Below are 26,917 nucleotides of genomic sequence, written 5' to 3' on the forward strand. Positions count from 1 at the left end.
CTTGACTGACAATTTGATTGGCAGTTTTGCTTTTGTATTTGTTATTCTCGCGCTGCTGCTGCTGCTGCTGCTGCGGGTGCTACGGACTGCCTCCCCCTTGGCAATTATATTTAATTTTATTATTGAAGATTGCAGCAAGATTTTCGCCTCAAGGTCAGACGTGTAAATCTTCACTGCTGGAACTGCTAGTTTTGCTGTTCTTGTTGTTATTATTGTTCCTGTAGTCACGTAAGCAAATCTTACGCACACCCTGTAGCCATTAGGTGAAAGGGGTATACATATTCTCATAGTTCATGCCGTGGGCTAAGTATATTCCCAAGCCACTAAAGGAAATCAAATGGGTTACATAATTTACCTCTGAGCTCATTCAAAGCCCAGCAGTAAACACTTAATTAGCACCCGGAAGTTTGCTGCAAAAAGGCTTCAAGTTTGGCTACAAATGTGAAAAAACCCTTAAGGGCCCATTATGATGGAAACTTTCTCTCAATTTGTCCTTCTGGTGAAGTTTCTTACAAACTTGCTTAGGTATTGCATAAGCAATCATAACGTCGGTGGAGAAAATATACAAATTCCCTTCCCCAAAAGTGGATATTCTTCAAAAACTTTTGAAATTTCAAAATCGAAGATTAAATACTCAATTTCTCTAAACTCCATTATCAATGTTATAAAAATGTTCACATAACCTAAAAAATCTAAATCTAAATGGATTGTTTGTCTAATAGATCAATACACCTCATTATACTGTCTAGGGTACTTAATTAAAAGTAATTGTGTTTAAAACTAATTTGAATTAAATATTTATTTGAATAGCCTCTTTCTGCAGATCTGATTCCACAATAAAGATCTAGTCCCAACAGAAAATGTTAAGAGTCGCTAACCGTTTAGAGTTGCCAGAGTTCCCATTAAACTGATAAATGTCAAAAATGACAGATTGCAATATGATTTATTACAGGTCACTGAAAAGTCGACATTAATCATACTGTTTTTTTTTTTTTTTTTGTTTATATTAATACTATTTTAGTTTCTTGTTGACGATAGTCTGTGTCTGGGACCAGTGCCTTTACCGCGTGCTAGTCACTCTTGATGCGATGCTTTTGTTTTGCTTTTTTTTTCCAATGTCGCGTCTTTTTAATGGGCCTAACAAACAGCCGATGTATTGGCATTTGGTGTGTTTTGCTGTGTTTTGCGCATTTCCTATTTTGAAATTCTTGTCATTAATGCAACTGACCGGTTCGTTTTCCAGATGATTCTTAGTAACTGTTATTGCTTTTGCTGCTTGTGCTATTGTTGATGTTGTTGTTGTTATCGGCGAAATTTCCTTTGTACTTATGCCAGCCGGAAGAATCAGCAGCAATAGAAACCAGCAAAGCAGCACAAATGGCAAATGAAGGTTGCTCTGGGGGTGAAATGCATTGCGTATTTATTACATATACGACATGTTGACATAGGCTGAGATTGAATGAGAAAAATTAATGTAAAATCATTGACTAACCTTATAATGTTCTGTTTATCCATATGTATGTTTGTTTGCCAACAAGTCAATTGATATCACACATACGCCATGTGACAAGAAATTTGTGGAAAATTTTTCAAGTTTTTACTGCCTTTGTGGTGTGGGAGGGGGGTTGAGTATTTATAATTACACAGGGTCATAATCTATAATAGAACAAGTCACCACAAAGAGTTGAACTTTAATTACCATTTTGTATATACAAGGTATGGCAAAATGTTTATAAAATCTTTGAATTTTATGACTGGAAATTACTTAGTATAATTGCCAGCAAAATGAAGTATTCCATCACACTATGAAACGATCATTACTTAGTGTATTTTCATTTCATTTAAATAGTTTTCAATGGAAATGACAACTATTCCAAGACAAATCTTAGAAAAATGCAAGAAGAAACTTCTTTATCTACTGCAAAAACTTCTCTTTAAACAAAAAACCATTTTATACTCAACACAAAAAGCGTAGCTCTCTTTCTTTCTCTCTTGAGAATAATTGCATTGCCTGGAGATATCTTTAAATAACCCTCAATCCAACTCACGCTAGAATTCTTAACTACCCATAATTGTTATTGTTATAGTTATATTTTGTATATATAGGTATACCTTATATACATATGTGTGTGTTTGTACATATTTCCAAGCATATTGCAATCATATGCGTGTCATCATCATTGATGTCTCTGACGTGGTTATGCCTCTGCCATCTGCCAACGTACTTCCCTTCCTCCAGTTGGCTGCTTGCAATATCATCCAAATACAAATACAGAAACAAAGCTCAAGGTTACGCATACGCCATGTATGTATGCTCGCAATATCTAAGCAAATAGACGCGACAACGACAACGACAAACGACGAGCAGCAAAGCAACAGCAACAAAACTCAATGCAAACAGAAAAACGGACGGACACTTGTGCAGCCGCAGCTAGAATTTTAAATGCATATAACTATCGACATAAACAAATAGTACTTATGTATACTATATAAAGACTTAGGATCTATCGAAAAAAACACAGAGAGAAGGACGGGGTTAGCAAGAGAGACAGAGAGAGAGAGCGAGAGAAGCTTAGAGTGCGGAGTGCGAAAAGTGTCACAAATTGGCCAGCTTTGCTCATAAGATCGACACATTGGATATTAAAGTTAATGCTTTTGCCATAAACTTTAAACTTTTCAGTGTGTGTGTATATAGACACTCTTCTATACCCATGTATGTGCACTATAGATGTGGTCCCCCCCTTTTCTGCATGGCAGTCCCCCCTTTTTTTGCCAAACGAGAGCAACGCTAATTGCTGCGCTCAAGCGTAAAACATTTTCACAAGAACTAATAAATGCAACTACAGAAGAAGCTAAAGACATGAAACGCAGGGAGCACTAGGCGAATGCGAGGTGGTTTTGGAGGGTGGAGGAGGAGCCACCCACATGACAAGTCATAAAGAAAATGCAGCCACTGACTGTGGCAGCTTGCAGTGGTTTTGGTCTGGTCTGGTCTGCTCTCCAATGCTCTCTGTCTCTAAGGCATCCTCACTGACGACGATGACGATGATGATGATGTTGTTGTCTTCGTTGGTGGCCCGAAGGCTGCCTTAAATGGCCTCATTAATACCCTATATATTTTCATGGTGAAAAGATTTTCAAGTCTGTTCAAAATAAAAAGGTTATGTTCTTAATGGAATCAATATGGAGAGTTTTTATGGAAAATATTGCCAATAATAATTGAATGGATTTTCATAGAATGCTACTAGTTATAGATATCTCAAAGAATATCTGAATGGAATAGCTGAATAGCTAAATACGAACTTGTATTAAAAATTCTAGGTAAAACTTTATAAAAATGATGACAAAGTTTGCTTAGATAAGTTTCACTTATTGGATTTTTACTTTAGAAAAAAAAGGCTTTCTTTTATAATACATAAAACGTCTTTTATATAATTTTCTTTAGAGTATCTAGTCATTTCATAGAGATAAATTTTTTGCTCCATTTGGCATATCTCTAAGTAACTTTGGCAACTTTTTGTGTGGTTGTGCTTTTTTCTTTTATTTTTCTGTATGGTTTTTTGTTTTTTTTTTTGGTTGAACATTTTCGTTCTGTGGCCTGTCAAGTTTTTATAATAGTTTTTTTTTTTTTGTGTTTTGCTTCTCTAGTATCCTCTGCACTTTTTTAACTACATCCATATGCACGAGGGCGTAAAGGGCGTGGTTATGTGTTCAAAAGACAGAGAACTTGTTCACAAAGATATTAAAAGGAAAAACTTGGCCTTTTTGCGCTTGAGTTTTGCCTAGTTGTGTGTAAAGAGTAGTTTTCTGGTTTTGGCCAAGAAAACTAAAAAAGAAATAGAGAGTGAGGAGAGAGAGAAAAAGAGAGAGCGGGAGACAGTGAGTGGAAAATGTGAATTTTAATTAACCATATGGCTGCGGGAAAAACTGCTTGAGAGCGGAAAATTCGTTAACAATCAAAGGAGTAACGCGTGCGTGCCATCAATCAGCGCCACAGTTAAAGAATGCGATGGATTGGGAAGGGAGACCAAATTCTCTGTCTCGTTACAGCATAAGAATTTTAAATTGTTATGCAAATTTGTATTCTCCCCCCAATCCTGTCACTGCTTCAATGCAGTCAAAAGAGCTACTGTTTGAGGGGTGGGCTGGCAGGATGGAGGGTGGTGGTGAGAACAAAAGAGCGCCAGCCAAACGCCATAATTCAAGTGGCCGCAGCGATTTCATGCCTGATTTCAATTATCAATAGCAGCCATCGACAACCAACGACAAGCCGAAGGAAACGTTGGAGGGGATTAGTGAATAAGGAGGTGAAACAGAAGCAGTTGGAGCCATCGAACAATCGAACAATGGACACAAATCATTTCATATGCCAAATGCGTGTCGATGGTGGTCGATGATTGGACCCAGTCCCACCAGCAGTTGCAGTCATGTATTGAGAAAACGTACACCTTTCAATACCCTGTAGCAAGTAGAAACATTCGTTAAGTCGTCACCTGAAGAAAAGTTGATAGTGTCAACAACTATTTTTAGAATCAAAATCTATTACTCTAGTAGTGCTCTAATTCTCATTCAGACTTCCACCTGTTGCATACAGCTACAACAAATGATTATACCCAACTAATCTTCAAGTACAGGGTATTTAAACAAAATTTACTTTACTTTGAAGAATTTGCAATATTTTATTTTAGAGCAGTCAATTTTTGGACAAACCCTCCAATTCAACATTTGTTTTGTCAACTGTCATCAATGATGGATTTAATAAATTTAAAGAAAGAACAAACCGACAGACAGACATTCGAATAAACGACGGACAGGCCAATAATCGTCATCATGTTAAACATGACACAAAAGCTGCAGTTCATCGATGGCTTTGGCATACCAAAAAAAAAAGGAAAAATAATAAAAAACAAAATCCCAAATATATATCTCTATATGCATATATATGTATATAAAACAATTTGCCAAACGATTTCAACGGATGCAGATGCATTGAATTTTAAACAATATAAACGATTCCAATCAAATGGTTTGACAAATTTGGCAAAAGGTTGAAAACCAAATGAATTGAAAAGATAAATCTACAAAGTGTTCAATGAATGATGTACAATATAATTAAATTGCTGTACATATATTTATGGATTAGACTTATCGCAAAACATTAATCAAATACTGTCAATGCTAAGCGGTTCATTCGGCAATTTAATTAATAGAGTTGCATAAAATTAACTAAAAAGGACTTGTGATGAGGTAATAGAGGGAAAGAGAGAGGGAATTCTTAGCATGAATTGAGTAGTCATCATTTAATAGCTATACGAATCTAGAAATTAGTTTAGGTTTAGGTGATTTGAAATATATTCGTTTTCCATATTTGGATTCTGTTCTGGATTCTTTGATATACTCTATCAATTTGTCGAGTGAAAAGACTTAGACAAATTCTATTGGAATATTTGACAAAGTTTTGACTTTTTTCAAACATTTTAATTGAAATATCGAGTTTCACTATAAATGGAAATGATATTTTATAATCTTACATTACCTTTACTTTATCTACCTACAAATTAATATTGTTCCATTTGGGTATTATCATTTGCCGACTAGTTTTTACCTTTTGACAACATTATCTTTTTATTTATTAACCTCCCAAGTTTATATGCTGACTAGAATCAAGAAAAATCAATTTGAAGTATGGCAAATTCTTGAACAGTTCATAAATAATTCGAATCGCAATACAAAGAGATTATGGGTAAGCTCAATTTGAAAGCTTAATGCCCATCAAAATGCATTTTCGTTGCTTGCTCAAATTGTTTGAGCACACACACAGAGGGATACACACCAATACAGATAAAAGTATCCCCATACACAGATACAAAAAATAAACCCTCACCCTACTGATTGCGAGTTTTGGGATGCCATTCATCAAGTTTAAAGCCCAGCTAAAGAAATATTTGGCTCTTTTATGGTCTCTCTCTTACTTTCTCTGCTTTCGCTTCCTTGCTTCTCCTTGCTCTCCCTTTGCCAATAAGTTGAAAAGCAAATTTAATCACACAAACCAAAAGAGAGGGAAAAATAAATGCGGTATTTATAAAATATTAAGTAAAACACGTAAAGAAATCGTAAAGTAAAATATTTTAAAGCTTTTGTCTGTTCAAATAGACATGTTCCAACTACTCGTATTTGGGTTTCTTTACTGGATTGAAAATTCTCATATTTATGTTTGTACCTTACATAACAAAAAGAACGTAGTAGAACGAAGAAAAGTAATTCTTATGATTATCATAATTTATATGGCCTTGGATGGCTTCAAGTTGGAATTGTCAGTGTTCTTTGTGTGTTTTTGTGTGTGTGTGTGTGCGTTTTGGTAAAGCCAAGTTCCAGTTCCAGAATCAAAGCCGAAACGAAGAAGAGTTCTTCCAACATGTATGAATCTTCAGCCGCATGGTGACGTCTTTCGTGCCGCTTCGTGACTCCCAAAAATGGTGATGGCTTGTCGGTGAAGGGGGTGGAGAGGTAACTTTAAAAAAAGTGCACACACAGTCATACCTCTAGCCACATTGTCCCATCTAACTAATGCTAAATACTTTGACCTTGGTACTATGGCTTGCTTGCTTGTTGGCTGGCTGGCTGGCTGGCTGACTGGCTGGTTGGCGCTCATCTCAGGGTCTTGAAAATTATATGCCAGCACCTATCTTCTACCTGCCCACCGAACCCCCCACCCCATTTACCTGCTAAAAAAAAGTTTAGTTGAACACAAAAACACACAATTTCCACTCAATGAATAGAAAAATTGCTCACAATTGTTTGACCACTTTACTTAGCTGGTGGTTGCTGGTTTTTTTTTCTTTTTTAACCTTTTTTTTTGGGTTGATGTTAACTAAATAATTAGCTGACATAATTCGACTGTAAAAGACTAAGCCATTAGGCACGAGCTCTGCTCTTAGTTAGATAGACTTCTTTCATACCAAAGGCAAACTTCAAGTCAAACGTCAAGTCAAAAGTGTCAAATTAAATGCGCATTAGAGCATCATTATGGCTTAAAGACAAACCGCAGAAGGCAAAAACGGCAACAGAAGCAGAAGCAGAAGCAGCAGCAGCAGCCGCAGAGGCAGCAACAAAATGTTTCAAAGTATTTCCAAGTTTTCTATCTCCATCACACTCTTTTTTATTATATACATATGTATGTATGAATGTGTATGTGTATTAAACAATTAAATGGCCAGCAAATTTAATTGCATAATTAATAAACATTAAAAGCACTTAGCTATGGCAACAATGTTTTTTAATACTATACAATTTGCAGTTTGCGTTTTTCTCTTCGTTTTTATTTTTCAGTTTCAGTTTCTGTTGTTTTTTTTTTTTTTTGTTGCTGTGAATCTTCATGACAAGAGACACGCACCACGCGACGTATACGTAATGTCATAGAGAAGTTAGCTGTTAGAGAACGCTAGAGATAGAGAGAGAGAGAGAAAGATTTCAATTTACAGTAAAACATTGATTGCAAAGAAGACATCTCGATTGATTTTCATTTGTTGATACCTCAAACGTTTGATCCTTTAGATCCTTATCAAGCAGTTTGGCAATGCGGTCAGTTTCAGTGTCCGGCAATGAAATCATTTTTCAAACACAAAAATATAAAAAATTCTTATTATTATTATTTATTTGACTTTTTTCATCTGCCAACAATTATATTGCATAATTTATTCACCTCGTTAGTTCTATAAGCACATTAAAACATTATTTTTGGCAGTCGATTGCAAAAATATGAAAATTGTAACAAATGTGAAGATAAATTATCATATATGTATATATAAATTGAGATATAGATTTGTAGATAATTCTTAATTATCCCAAATGTCTGTTTAATATAATTTATTCCAAGTTTAAGACTAATCATAAGTAATTGATTTTAAATTAGAATTTTACTGACATTTAATACAAAGATTTGCATAGTTCTGCATTAAGCAAATGTTTTAAAACAATAAAATAGCTTGCAAATGTAATAATTAATAAAAAAAATGTATTTAATTTAAAAAAGTACCTCAAGTCTAAAGCAAGCAAATGAATATATTTAACGATTCAAGCATAACTTTTAAGTGAAATTTATTTTGATCTATTAAAGCCAGAACGCTTGAAAAAACAATTGTTCATGCATGCTCTTTAGTAATTAACATTTGATTTTCTTTTTAGTGATATTCCACTGTGTTTATCTGTGCGTTCTGTAAGAATGCCAAACAAAACGAACCGAAATTAACATTTCAAAAGCAAACAGAACTCGCCGCGGCGAGTCGCGACCTTCACCTACAAGCACAAACAATCCCTCACCCCTCCGCCCACCATGGTAGACCTAGAGATCTAGTCTATCCACCTGTCTCTCTACCTAGAAAACTACGTCTCCATATATATACATACATACATATCTATGTATTTATCCGTCTGTCTATCCACTTGGTCATTCTGGGCAGCGCCTACGCAATTAGTAAATGCCCAGAAGCAATAAAAATAGCAACAATTTGAACAAAAGTCTATCATAGTCTATCATAGAAAGTGAATTTGATCACAAAGTTCACTTCAGATTTTTCATTCTTGTTTTCTATCTCCCTCTCTGTTTCTCTCTTTCTGTTTTTGTCGTTACTTCTCTTTTACTTCTCGTTTATTAGTTCCATTTTCTGGTGCTTTTTTTTGGGGGGAATTTGTTTATTTGTTTATGTGCTGTCTTTTTCGCACGTAAAACGTGTGACTTGAACTTTGAATTAATTCGTTCAATAATTTACATTTCCTCCCTCTCTAAGGGTACTCTCTGTTGTTACCCAGTATCTGCTGAACAAGTGGGTATATTATGACAATGATAATATATTTTTATAGGTATACAAAAATGGTTTGCTATTGAATTAGATTCCTGTAGTTATCTGGTCAATGATGTGCTTCAAGTTCTAGATTCTGGCTGAAAAGTTATCGTTAACTGATCAGTGGTAAAAAAGAGACTAACCTCGCAGACGACGGAATATTTATAATGGCTTACAGGTATTTATGACTTAAGCCAAGTTAGCGAGTTCTATGAGAACTTGACCAATACGAAAGCAGTTTCTGTTACACATTTTCATGGTATCACAGAGTATTCCAAAGTCCGCCTTCTGGCTTAGTACTTCATTACCTATTTCGAGTTCTTTCTTTAGCTATTTATTTATTTATTTTGTTTTGCTTTAGTACATATGTATGAGTGGACTAGGGATTGCAGGTTGTTTTTGCTTCTATTTTTTATTTGTTTGCTACGTAATTTATTTGGTTTTACGTGTAGTTTCTAAGAAATGTTTTCTAGTTATATGGGGGAGTCGAGAGCGGCTGAGTAACGCTACAGAGGGGGGAGGGCGTCTACAGGTTAAGACCAAGAGTCAGTCCACCGCTCGATCGGGTGAAGGTAAACAATTCTCGGAAGTGGCAATGAAACCAAATTGTCGTATCGTTTGTATGTGTAGTTCCCGGTTATGTGCTTTGCATTATGAAGTTGATTGGTTTTTTGTTTTTAACTATTAACCATGTTGTGAGTACCAATTATATATATGACATACATACATATGGTTTTTGTGGATTTTCAAAATGCATTTTAGGGGAATTTTTCGTTGACGGGGTCTAAGTCTTAAGTTCCGACTTAATTTGCTTTAATCTATGTATGATGAGAAAATTGAAATGTGAATGCTTTGACTTTTATTTCTGTGTAAATAATAAACCATTTAAACTATTTTCTCAAAGCAGCGTAAAGCAAATAACTTTTGCTGATATCAATATAACATTCCAGCTTTATTTTTTTTTTTCTCCCCCTTCATAAGTCTTCAGTCAAAGTGACTTGCAGGGACCTAAACAAAAACTTATCCAACAGGGGGCAGTTGGCTTTTAGTTTAGTTTGTGTTTATCTTCTTTCACTTATGTATTTTCGTGCCCCTTAAAGACAGATTACTAACATTTTTTTAAGATTTGCCTTAAGTGGGTATGAATTTCTAGCAATTCTCGAGTCAACACATCATTGGATTATATTTAAATGGTTATTTAATGAGTATTTAAAATTCAAATAAAGTGTTACCCCCTCCTAAGCCTCTGTATTTAAACCCTCGACTGGCATTTATAACTTTTTTCTGCCCTTATCGCAGAGCCAACTGTTAGCTGAATCACTACGGCCAGCACTCTTTCTCTTTCGCTCTCTCTCCTTGAACCATTTCCCCATATCTGCCTTAACCTTAGATGAAGCTATAGAAATTCAGCTTCAACATTTTACATTTTTCCTCTTCTTTTAGCTTTACTGTATAAAATGTAATGTATTGCACTTTGAATACATTTTATACACATTTTCATACAACTACCAACCATTTTTCATTAAATGTTTCAGCATTGTTTGGGGTTAAATCTGTCTGTGGCATCCTTTATTTGAAACTAACACATTCTTTCTACCTTTCCAAAAGGTTCTAGGTTCCTTATGGTGTTGTTGTTGCTGTTGTTAATTATTTTGTTCATCAGCAAAAGGCAACAAAAGCTCATGGACTGGACTGGCCTGTTTGGTTTGGGCTTTACCTTAACTGGCCTGGCATACATTCCACGTGCTTTTTTGCTCTTTGTTTGCACATTGACACAGGTGAAACTAATTAGGCCACAAAACCTAGCTTCAGTTACCAGTAACCAGTAGCTCATTTCTGTATTATTTGTGAACCAACAAAGCAAAAAGAAAGAAAAAAACAACAGAAACCCAACAACAATATATTACAATTAAAATAAATGAAACAGGCAAGTGAACTCATTTTCATATATATATTTTTTTTTTGCAACAAAAACCTAGACTCATCCGAAGAACTCTTGAACCAGCTGCGAATCATTTGCCCCCCTTTGTCTTTTCTGCTGCCGCTTCTTCGTTGAGACTTAAACAAAACATATGTATATTCAGTCATTGAACTTAGTATCATCCAAAAGAAAAAAAAGAATGCAAAAAAAAAAAATATAGTCCTCAAAAAGTAGTTTTGTATTAACTATTAGACGAAGTTGACATACTCTGAAGAGTGTTGCATTATTCTTAAGTCCGTAAAACGACCTCTACTGACACTTTTCCAAGATCTAAAAGTTTTCATCCTAGGGACTATAAGTAAGACTTCACGAGTTAGACTAAGTTGTTTGTTTCCTACAACAAACGATAATTGATATACCCTTTTAGTAAAGTGCAGTGCAAATTAAATTGAAGATAAGCAAAAGATGAAACACTTGCGCTTTGAAATTTTGCAGAATAAATGTTGCCACTAAAACTGACCCAAATTTTTAGGGCTGCCATGCGCCCAACTGAGCGTATGCGTAATAGCATTTTAGTTTCGCTAGTTTTCGCTTTCATGCGAGCAAATCTGCTTAACAACATCGTCAACAATAACAGCGGCGACGATGGAGACGATGGCGATGAAGTTGGAACGTGCCTATGCAAAATGAGTTTTCATATTTTGCAAAAAAAAAAAAAAAGGCACAAAACAAAAAAACAGCAACAACATCTACACAACAACAAAAAGAGCGCGTGAAAAATTCATTAAAAGTCGAAGTCGTAGGCATCCAACTACATGCATAAATGTATATGTGTGTATATGTGTGTAATGCCCCCCTTTTTATTTCATATATTCATTTTGGACTTAGAGGAAAAACTCATAATTACTGAATTTTTCACCATTTGTTTTTCTTGGAATGTGGGCAGCCAAAAAAAAAAAAAAAAAAGGAAAACCAAAGCAAAAACCCTGACAACAAAACAGAAAAGTTGCCTTATTAAAATTAAGCGAAATTTAATAAGCAACGTTTTATGCAAAGCGAGAGTTTTCTAAGAGTTTTTCTTTTGTTCGTCGTTTTGGCCACAAAATGGACGCAAGTGCCGTGTGGATTACGAAACCACCAGAGTAGTAAGTGGGGGCGAATCTTACACAAGAGGCAGGAAAACTCTCCCTTCTCTGTCGGTAACCAATCTACTCGGTTATTCCGCCTTTGCCTCTACCTCCAGCTAGATGTAAGGCAAAAATGCAGCCATAGTCACGTTTCGAGAGCGAAAAGCCAGTTACCAAATGTGTGTAACCAAATGGTTGGCTATAAAGATATACACAAAAAAAAAAAAAACACACAAAAATATAAAAAAAATATACTTATATATGCATATACTTAGGCCAAATGAGTTGCCTTGACAGGGATGTGTGTATGAAGTTGTTCCGCGCCAAAGTTGTTGCAGATAAGAGCCATAAAAACTTGGAATCATTCAGGTTGTTCTCAACTGAAATATACAATTTTAATATATCATTTAAGAAATCCTAAAAATTTTTCAAGAAGAATTTCAAAAACCTTAAAAGTAAAAACAACTCCAAAAATGCTTCAATTTCTTTAACATCTAAATCATTTTGTTTTACTTAAGAGATTATACATAAAGTTTGATGATTTGAAATTGAGAACAACCCTTTTGTGAAAGAGGTTTGCTTTTAGCATTATCACCTTAAAATTTAATGCTATATTTTATGGTTGATTCTCTAAGACATGCTTTTTTTTTGTGGTGTTTAGTTTTCTGCTTTAAATTCTAAAATATATTAATTTTTTTTTTTGGATTGTATGGAGCGAAATTTACATTTCAATTATGCTAGACAAAATTTATACAACTTACTTCAAGACAAAACACACACACACACAGAGAGAGAGAGAAACGGAGACTAAAAGGACAGACAGGAGTTAAGGATGACATAGCCATTTTCTTAGGTAAGGTGAGGCAATCTGCAGAATAGGATAGAAGAAAATGAAGAAGATGAAACCTAACCATGTCATGCCTATAACTCTCTCTTCTGTAAGCAGCTAAGGAAAAACAGGGATGCTGCCGCTGCTGATTCAGTCAGTGTTAGCATTTTCATAACCTTGTCAGCTTGATATGCGCATAAATTTGAAGCAGTGCACATTGTTTATTCAAATGCTGCCTGCGCTGCCAACTGTCAGACGATGCCAGACATACACACACACAAACACACAGCCTCTAAAGGCAGGATTCCCAAAAAAAAAAAACATAAACAAGTTGAGTCCTGGCAAGAGACAGGAGTGGATTAAAATTGAAAAGAAGTAAATTATATTTCTATGATATTAATGGCTTTTCTTGTGAAGAACTTTGGAACGAGTATCACTTATAGGACTTTATAGGATATTTTTCAGATTTTTAACTTCTACATATTTTTGATCAGTTATTTATTTAGATCTTCATATGGCCAATACTCCAGGAAAGACTGTGTGTGTTTTTTGATTATATAAAAAACGAAATCTTATCCAAATTCAATTTGTTAATCAACTTTTGTCATATCTTCCAAGTGCTATACGTTTTGCCCTTTTTTTAAAGTAAAACTGTGTCTTGAGCTAGAGTTTTTCTAACTATGTTCTTTACTTTAACATATATTAGGTAAAAGAGCAACCTACTTTAGACTCCTTTAAACTGGATGTTCAAAAATCGTAAAAATGTACTGAAATCGTAAGATACATTGTCATTAGATAATAAGGTCAATAAGGTAAAAGTTTAGTAATTCAGACTAAAACGTTGTTCTTTTCTTTATTATTACTTATTACTATACTGAATCTGTAACTAACTAAGCTTAGAAGAGGAACGGAACCTGATTTCAATAGTTGTGAGTGTAATGAATCACAATATCTTGGTCGAATTATGAATGCGCTTAATAGGAGACAAATCAAAGTAAACTGCAGGCCGTAGAAGTCGTTTCTTGTGGGATTTTTTTAAGACTTAAATGATTTTATCTCAATATGATATAATGTTCAGTACTGACAATAGTTTTTAGGACGTTTCCTCTAGTACTTGTCAATCCGGTCCTGAGCATGATTTCATACGTAAATACAGTTTCCATTTCTTCATTTAGTTAGTTTAGCAAGGCAGGGAATGAATGAGAGAGAGATAGCGTTTGTTTTCCCTTTGTCTATACACTTTAGTTTTTGTTTTAATTCAATGGATGATTCCCCTGTCAAGATTTCATTAACTTGTTCTTCGATTACATCAGTTCTTGTCAATACATTTACAAAGTTTCCATCTTGTTCATATATAATGTATATAATGTATTTTCCAGTTCTTTCACATTCAATATCAAAGAATGTTGTCTCATAATCGTGTGGTCGATTTTATACTTTCGCTTTCTGTAAGTCTTGTGGTTAAGGTTTCAACCTCGGGGCATAAATTACAACAAGAACAACAAGAAATAGCAAATAAAACAAGAACTAAAAGTGAACGCCGGGGCCACAGTCAAAGAGCCCGTTGGCTCGGTGATTCTTACGAAAATTTATGTTAAGCAAATGCAGGCAGACCGACGGAACGACCAGACGATGGTCTTTGGTTTTTACCTCAGCGTTGAATAGATAGATACACTTGGTTTCCAAAAAATGGAAAAGAAAAGAAAAGAGGAAGAAAAAAACACTGACGAAGGAAAGCAAAAGTCAAAAGTTTAAAGACATTCTTTCAATTCCATTTCAACTGTCCGGACCCAGGGTCCCACCCCAGATCGAGTAACGAAAGTAACTTGAGATGGCGTCTGGTGTCTGAGTTTTTTGGTCTGGCCCGAGGGGTCCCATGTCTGGTTGGGCTCAGCACGCGTCCAATGATTTTATCAATGTCAACGAGAGTTGCCCCGCCGTTTCATAATTGCCGCAGGCTGGCAGCTTGAAATTAAACCATAACAACCATGGCAACTGGGCGTTAACTGCACGTAAATTGCCAGATAAAGATACATGCCCATACGCATTCAATAGATACAAATAACAACAACAGCAGCAACAGATATAAAACTGTTTATACTTGCAGTTTCACCCAAACAAAAATCAGACAACGCCTCGCACACTCAGACTGAGACTGTCCTCAAAAACGTACACAGGATGTGAGCAACGGACTAAGACCAAGGTGATGAGAGCTAAATCTTGATGATGATCTTCATGATTATGATAATGATGATGATGTAAAGAAGCGTGACACTTCAACAAATATTTAACTGTATTTTGACGCTAACTGCGACTGCGACTGCGATGGCAACTTGGTTGGACCTCAGGGCCAAAGAATTTGCGCAACTTTCTACCTCATGATTTTCACTTTTCATTTATGAGTTATTGTTGTATATGTGACATCATCGCATGGCTAAGCTGCCAGAGAGTTAGTCAGTCAGTGAGTCGGTCGGTCGGTCGGTAACTTGGTTGTCTGTTGTCGGTCCGGCAACGGAGCTGACTTCTGGTCCCTGCCGAGGCCCTGCCATGGCCAAGTCAAGTGTCAGAAAAGTGAAAACTGTGCGCCTCGGCCCAGTCCCCAGTCTCGGTCTCTTTTCCCTCACTCTCTTCCTCCGGCTGTTGTCGGCTCTGTTTATTTTTCTTTTTTGGCGATCCAATTTCAAGTGCCCTGCTGTTTATTTATTGTTGAACTGCAGCAGCAGCAGCAGCAGCTGTTGCCATAACAAAAAGCCCCGCACGGCAGAGACAATTGTTAACAATTGGGCGCGTCTCGAAGTCAAAGCAAACAGCAGCAGCAGCGACTGCAGTAGGAAAGTTAGCCAACCATTTTGCAGACTACATCAAGTAGTTGAAATTATTATAAACAATTCCTTTCTTTCATAATCACTCATTTTACTCAATTTCTCTGGCATTTCTATGAACATTCTGTTGCCAATCAAAATTTAATTTCAGCAAATGTTTTGAATTAGATTTGTTTTTTAATTACCATTCAGTTTAAAGCATGCAAACCAGAATTTAAGTTTCTGGATATAAGAATTTAACTAAGATAATATTAAATCCATATGTCCTTTCACAGTCTTCGTGCTTCTTTTTATTTATGGAAAATTCTTAATGAAAACCCAAAGTTTTTCTCATTTTTGAAGTATCTAACAAAATCCTTTAACATGTGTCTTTAAGTAGCTTGGCTTAATCTCAACAGACAATATAACTAAACAAGAATTTGCTTCTTAATTTATATAAAGTAATTTTGAATTGTCATGTGATCAAAATAAAGGCCATTAGTTCAAGCCAACTTTGGTAAAAGTTAACTTTCAAGAACAATGAATTCTTCACCAGCCCATTACATACCTTAAGGGGCAAAGCCCTTCATTAAGCAGTTCTATACCCGCCTATGAAGCATTTGTTTTAAATTATTTTACATAAGACTTAAAGAGTTTTTTGTAGATTATTCACCAACAGGACAGATAGAATTTAATAAGCTATAAGGTTTATACCAATGAGTTTAAAGATCAAAAGAAAGTCTCTGACAATTTCTAGTTTACCTGATGGCTTAATAATATGATTCAAATTATTCTGTTTTTAGGGCCCTTCGGAATCGGTGTGTCCTTAGAACCCTTGGATATATTTTACGCCACTAATTCCTTTAATTGTCTAAAAATTTTTACCATGGTTGCAAAACTCTTCCATAGATACTTAGTCCACTCCAATTTCTGGTCAAACGTTAACTTGTATACATCTGGAATACCACTAGGATAAAAAAGGAACCTTTTGTTGAATACTTTTCTCCGGTCACTTGTTTTACCTACTTATATGAAAACTTTAAAGTTTTTTATTAAACAAAAATTGGCAAATCTAATCTAAAGTCTTCACAGGTAATTCCCACACTTATCCATTTGGATGTGTGTTTGTGTGTGTGTGTGTACCAAAAACATGTACAAATAAAATAAACAGACAATTCACAAATTAAAATGAAATTCCCAAAAGATCATCAAAAATAACTAAACGAAACAAATTCAATTGCAAAAACAAGAACAACGGCAACAAAAATGCGTCTCTGACCAACAACCAAATAATAAACACATAAAAGTAAATAAAAATACTAATAAAACAAGAAAGATGAAGAAGAAGAAAAAACCCAACAACGAAATAATAAGCACAGAGGATTGAAGAGGAAAATGGCCAAAGAAATTCAACCAAAAAATTGGTCATAGACCAAATAAAAAAGGCATTTTGTGCCAAAACAGCAATAAAGTCGAAAAGCAGTTTATCAAATTTCGAAGGGAAAAGGCGACAGCTGAGAAATTTGGGTGTGAGAAATACAAAAGGCGAGTTAGGGTAGTGTGTGTGGGAAGTAGGAAGATGTCGTCTCGACATAGAAATAAACAAACAATAATGCTCCGACGATTACGCATCCATCGTATAGAGTCTGGACAACATCAGCAGCGGCGATAAGGACGGGGAAACCCCTCAAAAAAATTCTTCTCAAAAGGACAATCTCAAACCCAAAGGCGAAAAGCAACAAAAAAAAATGCAGGACGAACACCGTAGGCTAGGCCGTCCATGGAGTAATGAAAAAAAGCGTTAAATGTCTTAATTTTTCTTGGCCATGGGGGCAAAACTTTTCTCTTTGTTGGCTTGTCATTTTGTGCTTAGTGAAAGTAAAACGCATGACAGGCAATTTTCACTAAGTTTTTCGGGGGGCTTTCTTTTTTTTTTGAAAAACTCCCTTTGTCCTGCTGGGGGGACAAAATGTGGGACTGTGTGTTAGAGGGCGAAGGCTAAATTGATGTGATGTGGCCAATAAAGACAAGTCCAATGAGGCGCAGAAATTGGCAATGTGTTTGTATGTCTCTAAAGGTTGAGAATCGAGAAGCAGAGAGAGAGGGAGAAAAGCCGGGGGCAAGTGCGGTCAGTTTTAAAGTCTTGACATGCTGCCACTCGAATTTCTGTGGCTATGGCGGCGGTTTTCATTTGTGTGGTAACAGAGTCAATAGGACAAATGTAGATAGCAAAAAAAACTTATGGGATTTGAGAATTTCAACAATTTTAAATATGTGCCGAATAGTGGCCAATAACAAGCAAATCAGAAAGAAATGTAACTATTTGTTCTACTAACTGAATTCCTAACTTTTCCTAAACTATTTTGTAGGAAATCAGCAAACTTTAAAGCAAAGATTGATATTGACAATTTTAAAATCATAATATAATTTGTTTTAAGAAATGCAGAAATGTAGAGAGTCTACATGAAATATTAGCTATATTAGATATAATCTTAAAATAATCTTCTAACATTTAATTCATTCAAGTCAATTTTCAATCGGAATCATAATGGTTTATCTTCCTCAGTTTCGCTTTTGAGCCCACTTCCTTAGTTTCGGTTCTACACAACTTGGTTATGTCCTGGGATGATCTAATGAAAAGATAAACTTCTTAAGAGTTGATTTAATAGATTTCCTTGAGAAATTTGAACAAAAATAGGGCAAAACCTTTAAAAATACGGATCCAAACCAAGCTGGGTTTAAAAATTGTTCGAAATCGATCGAACAATTTGACTTGAACTAGAATCGACATTACGCACTAGAAGTGAGTAGTCATTTAATTTCAATTTAAAATTAAATTTAACTAAATCTTCACTTACAAATGATAATTTGTCACATATGTATTTAGTTAATATTTCGCATTAATTACCCTTAACCCTTGTTGGTTTCCGGCAACAATCTCAACTAAATCTTTCTGCTGCTGTGTCATCTAATTATGCGAATTCAGTTAGTTTTTTTTTTCGCTAGAAAATTAGGTCAGATTTAACATATTCATTAGAATTTTAAGGCAAGATGAGGAAATTATGTGTGTGTGTGTGAGTGTGTTTGTGTGTGGGTCTGAGGCCAAGGGGCAGCTGCATGAAACTCAAACTTTGAAGCGCTTCTAATGGTGATTACAAGTGCACACTCACACACACACACACACACACACATGCTGGGCGCAAAAAATTATTAGAAAATTGCATTCGACGATGACTGCAATGACCTCGTTTTGGCTTTGCCTGGCAAACCCAACAAACGATAAGCATTTTTTTTTCGTCGTCGTCGTCGTTGCTGAGAGGGGGAGAGCATAAAAGCAGAGCAAAACCAGACCAAAGGCGACCACAGACCAGGCCAGGGCAGGGCAATTGCCTTCACTAGCTTCACTTGGAGCAGTAGCAGCAGCAGCAGCAGCAGCAAAAGAATGATTTTCCTCGCTCTCCCTCTCTTACCCTCTGTCTCTCTCGTTTCTTTTCACTTAACTGATAAGAGCAGTCGAGTTCGAGGCGGCGATGGCGTCAAATGTCTCAATAAGACGACATCGGACCGAGTCTCAACACTCAAGCACGCATATGTAGTACAATCAATGAGGCGTGGAAATGAAGAAGACTTGAGCTGAGCCGAGTTGAGCTGCTGGCTACTATTGCTGCTGCTGCTGCTGCTGCTGGCACTTCAATTACACAAGCACGCAAGTCGCCATCGACATCGCCACATAGCCTTCATTTAATGGAATTAGTACAATGTACAATTTGTGGCCAAAGATGTTGTGGAAATGAAAAAAAAAAAAAATAACGAAGAATAGAAATAAATTGAATAAATGCGAGCTTGTCACTCGGCTACTGCTGATAATTTTGGACAGATAGTCTCTCAAACAACACAACACACACCAATACAATGTAGCATAAGAGAGATGGAAAGAGATCATCATCAGCAGCCATACCCAAAGCCCGTACCTCAAAAAAATTGAGACCCATCCTCAATTTCCATGCCATTCCATTCTTTCCATTCATATCTGTCAGCTGCAGAACAACAAACAACAAAGCCCCGTGTCGATGACAATTAGCGATTGGCTGTCTCTCTGACCCAAACCTAACCGAACTGAACCATTATATGTATATATATAGAGAGAGATATAGATACAGATACTTATTTTACTTTTTGTCGTTCATTTCGGCGCACCTCTAACAAGCTGGTAGCAAAAATATGTAGAGCATGTAGAGAGCATCGTGTGTGCTTTTCTGTTGGGCCATAAATTAAATTTAACACCACAAAGATCGGTTCGTATCGATAATAATGAGACCCTACCACCCCAACCCCAAGCCCCCTACCGTATTCCTCTCTCTCTCTCTATCTAGCTATCTGCACATTTCTAATGTCAAGTGAACCTTTAAAAAACAATTGAACAGAAATGCAAAGCAATAGTCAACGCTTCAATAATTCCCTCATTTATTATTCTACTTACAAAAAAAAAAGTAAAATCAATCTGTATCACTTGGCTCTGCTCAAACGAAATGGCGTCTTTACTTAAAAGTCATCTTTACATAATGTATTTAACTAAACGTTTAGTCATTATTCTGCAGTCTGTTGCCGTCTTGAATGACGGAAAAAAAAATCCATCAAAAGTGCCCCCTTGGGCGTCATATCACTTTCTGCTAAAGGCATTAAAAATAACTAACTTATGAATGCAATAAAAAATACATAAAAATGTATACAAAGCAGCAAAGAACGAAGTGAACTTTACCCTACAACTCTATTTCTTACTAAACATTATCAATTTTAGTAGAAATAAACTATAGCCCAGTTTAAATTTAGAAAATAAATGAATGTTTACTATCCTCTTACTGCATAAGTAATGACTTTAGTTTGAGTACATAAAACTAGATGTCATTTAAATTAATGAAATATGTGAAATGAAATATCCCATTAATCGTTATGCTAACTTTAATAACTTAATCTACTTAGTAGTAGAAGAAGAGTTGAGAGATTTGCGAGGTGTAAAATCGATTAAATTCTTTATATTAAAAGATTTTTCCGCTGTTTGAGCCATTGTTTTTCCACACATCACAATAAGTAATACATGGAAAATAAAGAAAATAAGCAAAACTAACTAAACGTTTCGAATTCCCCAAGTTGCTAAATACCGTTAAAAACTTTTGGTCTGCAGCTGGTAAATTTCTTTGAAAATTTTCTGCTTTTCGTTGGGTGAAAAACAAGTTTCAAACTATTTTTAATAGGGCCATATAAAAGGCTGTAAAAACAATTTCAACTTTGGTATGACTTATCACCGAGTTGCTAACAAATCGAAAATATTTCTGATAGTAGTTAAATATAGCTTCAATATAGCTTCAAATCGGATTAGACATTAGACGGAACTACATGGAACTGTAATTGATATTGTAAATTGATACCACCATTAAGAACCCCAAAAGATCTTACTCTTAATACATAATGACTGTAGTTTGAATACATAAAACTAGATGACATTTAAATTAATGAAATATGTGATATTTCTTATAAGTATTGACCTATGACCTTCATAGGCATAATCTATTTTATTTCAATCTTTCGATCTGATTGTCTGTATAGCTCTTTATCGAAAACTATTAAGTTCTCTCATTATCAGATATTGATTTTCAAACTTTTATCAAAATAATTGTTTTTAAAAAAGGCAAACTTTTTATTTTAAGAGTGGTCTAATTAACCAGAATAACCTTTTCTTTCGATAGATTAACTAAAAAGTTAAAGTTCGATTTAAAAGTCATATTTTGATAACAATTTTAGTGAATAACTTCCTTACTTACTTTCTCACTTAGTAGGCAATGTATAAATTGTTCATTTCTTAATTACTATAATATAATTTTAGTTTCTTATGATTCATAATTTGTATGATTATAATCATAATCAAAAATGTATCCCATACAGCAAAAATTGCGCGAGTTCTTTAACTGTGAGTAGATTATAATGAAATTTTAGAAATGATATGTGAGCTAATGGATCGATTTCCAACCATATTCAAGTAAGATTTGTGTGTGCAGCAGCGTGTCATTCTCTGTTTCTTCAGTTTTCTGGCCATTATCAATGCGTATACCATGCGTTTGTGTTTGGATGTATCATTGAATCGCATAGTCCTCGACTGCAAGGAGGAGCACGTGGATCAAAGGAAAACAAAGGACAATTGGATATTGGATTTGGCCGTGGCAATAAATCAAACGGCATTTCTTGTGAGTTCTAGGCTAGCTGCTGGCAAGGAAGAGAAGCTCAAACCACAACCAGCACAACAACAACAAAAACGGTTGGAGCCAATGCCACACACAACTGGGGAATGGCATTCGCATACAGGAATAAGCTGTGCAGAATTATGGTCACGACAGTCTCAGAGTTTGGTGATAATTTCCTTTTATGCCGGATATATGCTAACCCATATTCCGGGCGGTCGTCTGGCCGAGCGATATGGTGGCAAATGGATACTAGGCTCGGCAATACTCTTGGCTGCCATTTTAACACTCCTCACGCCCAGTGCAGTGCGTGTGGGTGGTCCTAGTGCCTTGGTGGCCATACGCCTACTCATTGGCCTGTGTGAAGGACCCACTTTTCCGGCTGTCTCCGCCATGCTGGCCCAGTGGGTGCCAGAGCAAGAGCGAGGGTTTCTGGGCAGTTGTGTTTTGAGTGGCGGAGAGATTGGCATCACATTGCTGCAACTTGTCAGTGGTCTGGTGATGGCGGAACAAGATTGGCCAGTGGCCTTTTATGTGGTTGGTGGTGGTGCAGTCTTCTGGTTTGCCGGATTCGTAAGTAGGTCAACTATAGTGACTCTAAATCCTTGTCAATTCTTCCCCCACCACTTGTAGGCCATGATCTGCTATAGCAAACCGGATAATTGTCCTTATATAAAGAGCGAAGAGAAAGACTACATCAAAAGTCAAGTGAGTGACACTTTAATATTCTCTGCACAGGATGGCAATGCAATGGCGACAATACCACCACCACCCTGGAGAAGCATGCTATTGAGTACCCCGGTGTGGGCATTGATTTCTGCCTCTATGCAACATGATTGGAGTCGGCCAGAGCTCTCACAGGAGTTGCAAGATGTGCTGCAGGAATTGAAGGCTCAGGGCAGCACAATGTGGGACGAGGTAGTCGCCTCTCTAACACTAACAGCTCCCCATATTGGCAACTGGGTGGCCTCCCTCTCCACTGGCAGCCTGAGTGATTTTCTCATCTCTGAGGGCATACTCAGTCGCACTCAAACACGTCGCCTAATGTCCTGGCTGGTTTTCATCTGCGGTTCCATGTATATGGTGTATGTCAAGGCCAATTTTGGCAAAGTCTGGAGTTGTCTAGCTGTGGGTGCCTACTATGCGGGCATTAAGCTTCTTCCTCTGGACATGAGTCCCAATTATGCTGGCACTTTAATGGGCATCTCGAACGGTTTGGGCTCTCTGCCAAATCTTCTAATGCCATATCTGAAAGAGCTCGAAGAGAAATACGCCATTGTTGGCAGTATACGAGCTGCACTTTGGTTGATCTGTACCAGCTATATATCCGGAGATGTTCAGTCCTATAATCAATTGGGCACCCACACGCCCATTGCTAATTAATGTGTTTCCTCACAATAACTGGCATCGAAAATGATATTAAAGAGGAATGAAAATAAATCAAAACCGAATTCCCCCCCTTTCCCGATCCTCTGCCCGTCCAGGTCTAGCATATTGTTAGTTATAGATAGCATCGCAGCGTCATTGCTGATTTCAGTAATGTATCGCCTGGAGCTTTGAATGACGCGTATCATTGGCAATTAAATTAATATATATTTATACATATAAACCATAAGCACATACAGATCTACAAGTGAAGTGAAAACGGTCCAAAAGCTACATATATTCATAGGGGGAATTTTGTATACTCTTTTTGAAATTATTTGATTTTATAATTTAGTTGATTCTAGACTTTTTGACTAAAAGGTTTCTTGTTTTTGAAACAAATGAGAGGCTAATTTGAATACTAGAGTTTATAAAAAATATTGTGTTAAATATTCTGCCTAAATTAGAGTTTTCCTTGTATGGAAAAAACATCGTATATTATATTCGACCTGCACTTTTTTCAATCGAAATGCATTTGCAGTATTTAAATGGTTACCCGAATAATAAATTGGATGTTTGGGAGGATTATTGATGTCAAAATTAGCAATTTCTTTTGGTTTCATTGATTATAAACAATATAAAGATATAACCTTTGGCAATTTTTATAAGAGATTCTCTGGGCAAAAACCCTGTGTATGATAATCTTTAGATTAAGTAAAGAAACTAAGCGACCCTTTTTCTGTTTCCTTTTCTTAGTGAGAGTATCCAAGATTCAGAAGCAGAAGCAACAACAGCAACTAAGTTTTACAATGTCAAGCTACCATTATTACATACCGTATAGTATAAGTTCTCTAGCCGTATTTATATAATACTTAAATACATTTATCCATTGAATGACTGTCTGTATGCACTCTGTACTCATGCGTACGTATACATATTGGCATGTACTGTATACATATATATACTATATCCACTCGTACATACATATTTCGTTTAAGTATTTAGGTGCTTGAGAGCTGGTGAGGATAGTGGTTGGTGTGTGGAGAGAGAGGGGGGCCAGGGGCGCTGGTACAATAGTTTTGTCAGTGCGATTTTTGCCAGTGACATTTTAATTGCTGTTATGTTTTATTGATATACAAAAACTACTTGGCCAGCTAATTGTTTTATTTGTTAAATGCGCTTTCTGAGTGGCAGCTTAATAATCAATTTTAAATATCATACAATTAACGCTCAATTATGGGGGAAGTTCAGAAGAGATATAATAACTCGTAGATAAATACGATACGATAATTTAATACTTATTCTGGTCTCTAATAAATTGAAGTCAAAGTTTTTGATTTGACATGGACAATGTTAAATACTTAAATTACAAAGCAAAACTATTAACTATGATCTTAATACTTTTTAGATGATTCCTATGATGATTATAACTTTAAAACTAAGACAAATGCCTTTAATAATAATCCTTTGTTATCTAAGATCTATTGAGAATAGTTTTATACTAAGCCCTTTTGTGGAAGTTAACCATACCGAAAGAGTTTAAAGTTTAAACGAGTGTCAAGTCGTATCCTCCCTAACTAGAACCGCACCACATAATAGGAACACCAAATATCTCTTACTTCCTTTCCCACTATTTCAGAGATATACTCCTTCACCGAAATAGCTTTTAAAGTTTCTTTTTATCATATTAATACACTTATCCTTCATTGTTATCCAAGACCGAGTCAACTTGTAATGGTTTCAATGACAAATTTATAAGTTCCAATATATAAAGACATTCTTTTTGAATAATGGGAAAGTTTCTTTGCTTTTTATTAGTGATCTATTCTGCTTTTTAATTGAATATCCAAAAATTAGCTAATGCAGCATTACGGTTGATCAGGAAATCATTTCGGTTATTCAGGAAGTCTCTAAAGAATCTCTTTCTTAAGCCTTTCTGATTTTCTTCATTGAAAAGTTAATAAATTTAAATAAGAACTTTAGTTGGCGTAGCAAAAGTAAGTATTGCAACTCAAAGAAATCGTTAATTACTCTGTTAACCAACTGGCTCGCTCTGTTAGTAAGTACTTACTTTTCTTTTGTCTTTCTCTGGCTCACGCTTTTCGTATCTCTTTCGTCATTACAAATACACAATTATGTAATTTCAATTGAATTAACATTTCGTAGTCTTTTGTTTGCTTTTTGCTTTATTTAGTTTACATTTTGCTTAGTGAAAAACACTTGAATGGAGTGCCAATGGACTGCCATTGTCTTTTGGGTTTTTTAACTATTGGAAGTGACTCTATGGTAGTTGGTTTTTGCTCATCAGTTCTGAGAACGACGGAACGTGCATAAGAACGAAGTGCGATGCGTCATCATCATCATTGGAGTCCGAAATGGTTATGGATGACATTTCCGCCACCTGATGTTGTCGCCCCCCCACCTTCGCCACTTTCTGTTCTTTTTGCACCAACCACTCTTTTGCTTGATTCCAGCAACAGCAACAACAAAATGGCCTATGCCTGTGTCTATATCTACGCTTCTTCGTCTGAAGTGCGGGTGCTTGAATTTGCTTTATGCCTCCTTCTTGCTTCTTTTTTATGGCTCTTTGGAAAGAGTATATGCATTTTGGCAAGTAATTCGGCTTAAACAGAAGTTAACATTTAGAAAAATGTTAATAAGCTAATGTTTCTTCGTGGAACTCATTGATGATCAAGATCTCAAGATCTACTTTAAGCTGAGGTTTCTTCGTAAGAGCTAGGAGTTTCAATGATTATGATATTTTATGTTCAACTAAATGGGTTGGCCATAAGGGTATTAAAACTGCGCATACATTTAGATCATTTCACATTTCTTTGACTGTTGGTTGATGTTCGCCTGCTTCTTCGACTATTTCTGTTGGTCTCTTGCGTTTGCATTGCGTTCTTTCATTTATTGCTTGTGCAATCCATACAAACCAACACACACACACGTATGTACACACACACACACACGTATGTACACACACACACACACACACAAAGAGATAGAGTGGGTGTATGGAAAAAGGGGGATGGAGAAACTGAAAGAAGGGAAGAAAATCACAATTTTCTATGGCACTTGTCCATGCCGCCACTTGTCTTCCACTTTATGTGGTCGCCGCTGGCGGTAACTAACCAAACCAAAAACCCATACCAAATCGCACTGCTCCTCCCCTCCACCCACTTCTTTGCTTCAGACTCCCCCACCCCCCACCCGCCCGTCTACCGTAACAAAACACACAACACCCCGAAACAAAAAACAACGAAAAGAATGGAAAAAATATCAAAACACAGACACTTCAATTGATTATTGGCGTTGGTTTTTATTGTTGGTATTCTTCTTGTTCTTCTTGTTATATCTCCTTCTTTTTGTTTTTTATATTTTTTGCACACATTGATTTACATTTTTGCATTTGTCATGATTGTTATTGCCGTTTCTATACCCTAAGATGGCGAAGCCATGTCAAGGGAATTGATTGTCCATATCATACCCGAAAATTGTTCAAAATTCATTTAATATAATCAAATCCAATCAAATTATATTCATCTTGATCTCTCTAATAGAGAAAACGCTTGAGTTTTGTTATTCTTTGTTTATAACTAACTAATAATTCTATATACATTTATATTATTATAATTGTCCGTGCTATAATTTCACATTCTACGATACATAAGAGCGAATTCCCTTACCCAATTAATCCATTTTATCCAATTTATGTACGAAATGGTAGTTTAGATTTAGTTAACTAATTATTTTCTATGAACTTTATGAAAATTTCGTATTATAAATGCAAAAATTGGT

The 26,917-nt window shown here is 35.9% G+C and overlaps 1 protein-coding gene and 1 long non-coding RNA gene across 5 annotated transcripts; one reads left to right on the plus strand and one right to left on the minus strand.

The window, feature by feature from the left end:
* Nucleotides 1-999: 999 nt before the first annotated feature.
* LOC137581108 (uncharacterized) lies at nt 1,000-25,631 on the minus strand. Of its 3 annotated transcripts, none has more exons than XR_011033064.1 (4): nt 25,188-25,631; nt 12,178-12,268; nt 1,493-1,656; nt 1,000-1,396 (listed from the first exon to the last, which is right to left on the minus strand). It is a non-coding gene; the product is annotated as an uncharacterized lncRNA (long non-coding RNA). The 3 variants fall into 3 exon arrangements; XR_011033065.1 differs by having other exon boundaries at nt 12,160-12,268; XR_011033063.1 differs by lacking the exon at nt 12,178-12,268.
* On the plus strand, nt 21,287-23,374 carry LOC137581150 (putative inorganic phosphate cotransporter). 2 transcript variants are annotated; one of them, XM_068295329.1, is made up of 3 exons: nt 21,287-21,483; nt 21,558-22,324; nt 22,385-23,374. In XM_068295329.1, the coding sequence occupies exons 1-3, from the start codon at nt 21,444-21,446 to the stop codon at nt 23,132-23,134; spliced, it is 1,557 nt and encodes a 518-aa protein (XP_068151430.1). In that variant the 5' UTR covers nt 21,287-21,443; the 3' UTR covers nt 23,135-23,374. The 2 variants fall into 2 exon arrangements, with proteins under 2 accessions (XP_068151430.1, XP_068151429.1); XM_068295328.1 differs by having other exon boundaries at nt 21,575-22,324.
* Nucleotides 25,632-26,917: the final 1,286 nt, after the last annotated feature.

The sequence above is a fragment of the Drosophila tropicalis genome, unplaced genomic scaffold (assembly GCF_018151085.1).
Source record: "Drosophila tropicalis isolate 14030-0801.00 unplaced genomic scaffold, ASM1815108v1 contig_845, whole genome shotgun sequence".
In the NCBI taxonomy this organism is placed as follows: Eukaryota; Metazoa; Arthropoda; class Insecta; order Diptera; family Drosophilidae; genus Drosophila; species Drosophila tropicalis.

Excerpts from the sequence above, each read along its gene's own strand:
- LOC137581150 (XM_068295328.1), top strand. The coding sequence starts at position 21,406 with ATGATTCATAATTTGTATGATTATAATCATAATCAAAAATGTATCCCA. Across the intron at positions 21,484-21,574 it reads ATTGCGCGAGTTCTTTAACT|CGTGTCATTCTCTGTTTCTT; the intron begins GTGAGTAGATTA and ends TGTGTGCAGCAG. Across the intron at positions 22,325-22,384 it reads TCTTCTGGTTTGCCGGATTC|GCCATGATCTGCTATAGCAA; the intron begins GTAAGTAGGTCA and ends CACCACTTGTAG.